The 7,713-nt window shown below is 38.8% G+C and overlaps 1 protein-coding gene across 1 annotated transcript; it reads left to right on the forward strand.

The window, feature by feature from the left end:
• Positions 1–2,053: 2,053 nt before the first annotated feature.
• Srx (sulfiredoxin) lies at positions 2,054–6,225 on the forward strand. The gene is made up of 3 exons (XM_089643049.1): positions 2,054–2,395; positions 4,666–4,793; positions 5,956–6,225. Exons 1-3 carry the CDS (start codon positions 2,359–2,361, stop codon positions 6,163–6,165), a joined length of 375 nt encoding a protein of 124 aa, XP_089499175.1. The 5' UTR covers positions 2,054–2,358; the 3' UTR covers positions 6,166–6,225.
• Positions 6,226–7,713: the final 1,488 nt, after the last annotated feature.

The following is a 7,713-nucleotide window of genomic DNA, read 5'->3' on the forward strand; positions in this document are numbered from 1 at the left end:
AACGCATAAAGGAAACAAATTTAAAAAAATACAGTATTATAGCTAAGATTATCTGTGACAGTTTCACTTGATTAACTTTTTTGCTTTCTTATAAAATTATTTACAAAATAAATAAAAAACAGTTATTTGCTTGAAATCGAACGTTTCTAGACTCCGTTTGTCACGCGATTTTAATGCCTATTACCGACGATATAAGGTATACCAAGAATATACACATTTTTGTGTTTGCTTGTAGCTTCCTCAAAGATCAAGTTTGCTAAATTTCATCAATCTTGGAATAAAACTGTAGAATTGAACAAAAAACAAGGCATGCTCACAGATCTTCTTTAAATAATAATAAACACATAGATAGTTAGAAGAAGAAAGAAGATATTTCATATTGTTTTATCAGTCTGCACCATAGTTAAAAATACTGTTTCGGCTCTATGAAAGTATTGGGATTCTTTTTAAATAATATTTGGCCCTTATCACTAGAAAGTCTGGCGACGCCTAACCTAGGCAGGGGTTCCCAACCGTTTTCATTCAACAGAGCTACTCAACTGCTATTATAAAGAATGCGGAGATGATGGATTTGAGGTTGGGAACTGATTATTACCTTTCAAAGGGATCATCGGCCTCTAACAACAATTTTGTATTTGCTATTTTTTATTCTTTTAAAACTTTGACCATTACACCAAAAATCTTCCATTAAATCATCAATGTTTCGATTTGAATTAAAATATTCTTGTATATTATTGATTGTAAATTAAAAATTTAAAATATTTATTACATATTTTCAAAATTCTTTGCTTAGACCAGAGGGGAATGGCAAACACAGCGAGTCATGGTTGCGAGTAAAGAGTCAGCAGTTCTTTACTGTATACCTAATAGATTGTAAACTTTTATAAGTGTACTTAAACCTTCGATGGAAGATACTGAACAAATAGGGAAAATAATATTTTGTGTCATGAAAATTTTATTTGTCTCATTAGTTTGAAGCCAATTAGGGATAATTCCATTATTTGATCACCTCACCATCAAATTCACATTAAAAATGTTAAGTTACACATCCCCTCAGAACAAATTAACTACACTTTTTATTAAAAAAAATAGGATAAGCGACCTAGATTTCTTTTTCTAAATTATGAATTCAGATCTCAACTGTTTCAAACTTCTGAGTCTGGTCAGTTTAAGAGTACCAACTTGACACTCGACATTCACAAACAAATTATGTAGCAAACTCGCCAATTCCTCGTCTAAATAGTTTAGTAAATGAATATAGCAATGATATCGACATTTTTAAAGCAACATCCTTAAAAATGTCATATATATTATATATATTCCTGATAATTTCAGTTTATAATTATTATTTTATCCTATTGCAAACCACCAATATGTTTGTAAACATTATGAAAAAAAAATTGTAAACATTTCAATGTACCCAATGTAAAAGCCCCATGTGTGTATAAAGAGTAAATAATTAAAAAATATAATATAAAGTATTTGAATCTCTAGATATCAGTTGCAAGTCATTGACACCCAATAATAAAGGGCATCCGTCGTCAAAATGCAAAACACACTTGTTGCACCACTAACTGTTGTCTCGCTGAGCCAAGGCGCCGTGGAGACTGCGGGTTATCAACATTAAATACACCGTGTCATGTGGTGTGATGGTACACACACACTACACACCCTGGACTTCTGTTCTGGGTGACCTCTGGCAGAGGTGTTCTAATTGTATGTGCAACTATGGCATTCCTCATTTGGGAATGTTATGGTTATAAGCAGAAGAAATCGAGAAGGAGAAGAGGACGGTTGAGAAGTACCCTCTACTAAACATAGCTTAAGCTGTTTTCAAGCAATGTAATTGGTGGTTTTTCAACCTACTCTGGAAGGAAGTGCAAATATACTAGAGAAAACGCATATTAATATTTTTTTACCCTAGCTAGGAATTGAACCAAAGATCTTCCACAGATCAAACAGGTCAAATGTCGAAATCCACTCATTCAAAAGTTCTTGCAGCACTCGTCGATACCGGTACGGCAGCATATTTGAATGTAATATTATTATTTACATAAACAAGTTGCATTCGACCGGCCGCGCCTCTCCGGACATCTTGTATGGAATCTACTGCTACTAACTTAACAACTAATCTACAGTTTCTTATAGAGAGACAAATAAAAAACTGTTTACTTTTCTACATAACAGTGTTATTAGTGGCTGTATTTTTGTACGTATTATCGTTAAAGTTCTTGTTTTATCGCTCTGTAATCGCCGTTGGCGCCCAATACAGTTGCGCTGTCACTTTACCTGTCACCTAGTGCATAAATAAACCACTCACCACTAGTGATTGTGATTTCAAAGAGAAGGTTGTGGTTTATGTTTTTACGACGGAAACTATTGTACTTACTTACAGGTGAGTTAAATTTAATAAATTTACTCATATTTATTACATTCGCATACTAATGGATAAATTATAATATCCGTGTGTTGTGTTTTAGGCTTCTTTTATCTAATATTTGTTCACAGTTCACAACATAATTAAGATAACGTTTATAGGTTATGTATTATTAGATTATTGTTTATTATCATATTTTTGTAAAAAGTGTATTGTATTTTTAAACTATTTATAGCGTTGATTGGTTGTTCGCTAACTTAATGTATTTGAATACGATTTACAAGCGAGTTTGTTGCTTATTTTAAATTAAATAGCACGTAAATAATACCGCAAAACAATGTAATCGCAACAGCAACTAATATGAATGTGTACTGTGTAGAGGACAGAGGTCGCGATTTCTCGGCGAATTAGAATAATGCAAACAAGTTGGTGAAATAATATTTTTAAATTCATTAATTCTATCACGGTTTTGTAAACATGATAATAATATTAGTACGCAACCCGCTCACGAACTGTGTATTTAGTTTTTTTGAATTTACCGCCATTTAAAATGGTGATAGGCTAGCTAGGTACCTTTTATACGGATCATGATATAGTTTTTTTGTGCTTTTGAAATGATAATTATTCGATGTAATACGAGTATGTTGAAATCATTTAATTTGGATGTTAATAAATGCTACTCAGATGAAAGAAATTTTAAAATAAATAAAGTTACTACATATTGAATTAACATCAGCCGAGTAGGGTAGTTCTAACAGCATTTTTCAATCACAGCAACTACAGCCAGGGCGCCAAATGATCAATCTGATTAATTCTATTTTTGTGTAGCGCCGTTTTTATCAAAAATAATCTAAAGGGCGATGTGTTCGGACTGTTATGTGTTAAGTATTATTAGCGCCTTAGCAATTCGGCGCCCGGAGCGGATTGCTCCAATTGCGCATGAATAGGGCCGGCTCTAGTCACAGCACAGGGTTTTTAAAAATCTGGGTTATATATCTTTGGGTTCCATGATAACTAATTGAGTGATATAAAGTCATTAACCTACGTAACCCATCTAATTTTTGTTTCACCACTTTTCATGACTTCATATCACTTTTTAAAGGTGTGCTGAATTGTCATTTTGATGAGTTTGTTATCCGATCACTGTATTTGTAAAAGAAATTATTATAATTTAATAGATTTACTTCCTAAGAATCTGAAATAATAGTTATTGATATTTTTTGTTATTTATTATCAATGTGAAAGTTGCTGATTGTAAAATTCTTGCATTTTCGTTAACTATAGAAACGTTGTTTTATTAGACCGATCAGGTGACATCTATAAATAGCTCCATCCACACGTACACTTGGGAGTGAGTGGACGGTACCGCGCGCCGCTCCAGGCCGCCGCGCAGGAAAGTCCATAGTCCATAGTGAGACCTTTTCGTCGCACAATGAATGCATTTATAATTCCCAGGCCGCACGATGAGCATCCACACGGCCAACCAGCACGAGATCCACGAGATGCCAGTCAGCGCCATCATCCTGCAGTGTTACCCCCGAGGTCTAACCAATGAATGCATTTACAATTCCCAGGCCGCACGATGAGCATCCACACGGCCAACCAGCACGAGATCCACGAGATGCCAGTCAGCGCCATCATCCTGCAGTGTTACCCCCGAGGTCTAACCAATGAATGCATTTATAATTCCCAGGCCGCACGATGAGCATCCACACGGCCAACCAGCACGAGATCCACGAGATGCCAGTCAGCGCCATCATCCTGCAGTGTTACCCCCGAGGTCTAACCAATGAATGCATTTATAATTCCCAGGCCGCACGATGAGCATCCACACGGCCAACCAGCACGAGATCCACGAGATGCCAGTCAGCGCCATCATCCTGCAGTGTTACCCCCGAGGTCTAACCAATGAATGCATTTATAATTCCCAGGCCGCACGATGAGCATCCACACGGCCAACCAGCACGAGATCCACGAGATGCCAGTCAGCGCCATCATCCTGCAGTGTTACCCCCGAGGTCTAACCAATGAATGCATTTATAATTCCCAGGCCGCACGATGAGCATCCACACGGCCAACCAGCACGAGATCCACGAGATGCCAGTCAGCGCCATCATCCTGCAGTGTTACCCCCGAGGTCTAACCAATGAATGCATTTACAATTCCCAGGCCGCACGATGAGCATCCACACGGCCAACCAGCACGAGATCCACGAGATGCCAGTCAGCGCCATCATCCTGCAGTGTTACCCCCGAGGTCTAACCAATGAATGCATTTATAATTCCCAGGCCGCACGATGAGCATCCACACGGCCAACCAGCACGAGATCCACGAGATGCCAGTCAGCGCCATCATCCGGCCGCTGCCCTCGCAGCTGGACCACGACAAGGTCAAATCCATCGCTGAGACGTTACAGGTAACCAACCGCCTTCAATCCTATCGCCTTGACCCTCTGCTTTTATACGGTGTTGTGTGATATATTGAATATCTTGTATCACATGTTATATCGGATTGATTTGGAATAGTACACAGTTCAAGTCATCAAGTGGCCAGTATCGCAAACTGGTGTCATTTAGAAAAGAGAGCCGTGCTTGGTGACCGTATCTGAATAGCCAGTTACTCCCCCATCTCTCCACTACCTTCAGCCTCACAACATGCCCCAATCGGGGATACCATAGTCGCACCAGCTCCAGACGTTTAGTTACGTGGCAGTTGGAACTCGTGTGCGGTATTTGAGCTCCGGTATTGATCTGTATCTATTTTATTGTCCGGCCCTGTGCAGCGCAATTCGGTGTTTTAACCATTTTTTTATTCTCCATAAAATAAGGAATTGAAGGTATTTTTATGTTGACGAATGCATTTACTATAAAGATTTGAAATGTGACATTTTCGATTTACCGCCGAAATGATAAGTTCGTTTTTATTCGTGAATATTAGATTATATGGTTTTAGGTAGTTTTTGAAATCATTATTAATGAAAATATTAATATTACACATTTTCAGTAAAATGATCAGAATCAGAGAAAAAACTTTATTTTCTCTGATTCTGATCATTGTACATGTCAGGTATTCATAGTTTGTGTATATACCCCATTGGAGCAGGCTGCTCCGGACGCCTACTTGCCAAGGAGCCAAGGCGCTAATAATACCTAATGGTACTTATACATTTGTGAACCGAAACGCGAACCGAGCCACGAATTACGGGAAACGAATTAAGCAACTGCAAGCGCCATTTGCGGTAGCTTCCTTCCTTTCCCATAAGTTGAGGTTCAGTTCGGTAGTTCGGCACGCGTATGTATACGTAGCATTACTCTTAATACAGCGAACTTGAAGTTTTTACTAGCGCCTGGCGTCATTAGACACAGGGCCGACCCTGATACTCGGATCAACACTAGCCACAAAGCGAAGGAACCCGATACCAATACCCTTGGCGGTGATAACTAGTCTCACGTCCGTTGACCGAAATCCGACACGGGAGCGAGAGCGTCAGCTGCATACTCGCACACGGGCTGGCACGAATGGTCTCCATGAGAATGTAGAGCTAACGTATTGGTTGTTTACACTAAGTGGTGTTGCAGGACCCCGCCCAGCAACACCTGGTGCCGCCCATCGACGTGTTGTGGCTGACGGACTCCCAGGGCGGGGACTACTACTACAGCTTCGGGGGCTGCCATCGCTGGGCGGCGCACCTGCTGCTGCGGCGGGACACCGTCAGGGCCAAGCTGGTGCGCTCCACTCCCCAGGACCTGCGCGCCTACCTGGGCTCCAGTACACCCACCTTCCCCTAGTCACCCCCACCTTCTCCAAGTGGCTCCTGCAACCCCATATTCCTTGCGGTGACTCCAGTACACCCACCTTCCCCTAGTCACCCCCACCTTCTCCAAGTGGCTCCTGCAACCCCACATTCCTCTACCCCTCTCTACTCCCCCGCCCACTTATCCTAGTGGCTTCTGTAACCACATATCCCCCGGTGGCTCCGGTGCACCTTCATTCTCCTAGTGCCCAATGTATCCCTTACTTATGATAATAAGATATATATTCTAACATTCATTTATCGTACGGTTAAACGTTTATTATAAATATTATAATGTGTTTTGTTATTTTAGCAATGGTATATTTTTATTCTGTTGTGTTGTGTTAATTTTTAGTTACAATAAATATATTTTTTACGAATGAAAATTTTACAAAAGTAATAAAATACATTTTAAAGGAGTTTCTGTCCCATATGCATATCCCATTTCCATTCAAAAATTAAGGCACCGAAAAATTTCAAGGTGAGCTCTTGGGTCGTGAAATTTACACAGTTCTTAAGTGAAAGAGAAAATGCATTTGGACTCGATTAATTAGCTAAAATAAATCTTATGACGATGAACCTATGGATGAAATTGCCTCGAAAGAATAAATATCTCGACCAAGCAACAAGTTTACTGAAAAATTTACCTATTGACTTACTTATTAAATTCTATGCCCGGTTTAAAGTCGGTTTAACTGTACACGCGCCACGCCAGTTGTGAGTAATTCGGACCTGACCGCGTAATATTTACACCGCGATTATAATTAACATATTTTCTCTGTCTTCCTATTTAATACCACAAATAAAATAAATAAATCGCATCCCCAATATTGGGGCATGCTGTGAGGCGGAAGGGTACTTTCAATTCTTAACACTGAGAGTATATCCCACTCTGAAACGAGCTGCACATAACGAAACATTACTAAAATTAAATTGTTACTTTTAACCCTGTGAAATGATTGGCCCGCGTCGCGTTGGGTTGATAGAGAAAAAAGTCGCTTTACTGATGTTGTTAAAACGACACCATGTTTATCAGTTGTAACTTTGAAAAATAAATGGACTTTTGTGTCGTGAAAAACCTCACAATAACTCCCGAATGTGAAAAATTCAGCAGATTTATAGCATTCGTGTAGGTAAGGTTGCCTATAACAAGGCGCAAGCTACTTGCATACAGAAACACTTTTCTGTCTCGAAAGCAATTAAATATTATAATTATTATCAAAGATTTCGCGATATAACTGCTATCGTATCACGAGAATGTACGGTGTTAAAATTATTTTGTTAATTTTTTGGTTCAATTCCGAGTAAATGCAAAAATATCCCATTACTCTACATAAAATTTTGACAGATGAAATTAGCTAAATCTTAAAATGGCTTAACAAATGTCGTACACAGAGAAAATTTACATATATGTAAGTGATTATCATGTAGGCAAAAGTATAATTCTCTCTTCTTAAAGCAAATAAATCGCTTTAATTTAGAAACTGGTTTGTTTGAGTGTGTTTTTTTGAATAGTAGATACCTATTTGTCTCTGGATTGAAT

This window comes from Hesperophylax consimilis, chromosome 19, assembly GCF_061612785.1.
Source record: "Hesperophylax consimilis isolate HC1 chromosome 19, BYU_Hcon_1.0, whole genome shotgun sequence".
NCBI classification, from domain to species: domain Eukaryota; kingdom Metazoa; phylum Arthropoda; class Insecta; order Trichoptera; family Limnephilidae; genus Hesperophylax; species Hesperophylax consimilis.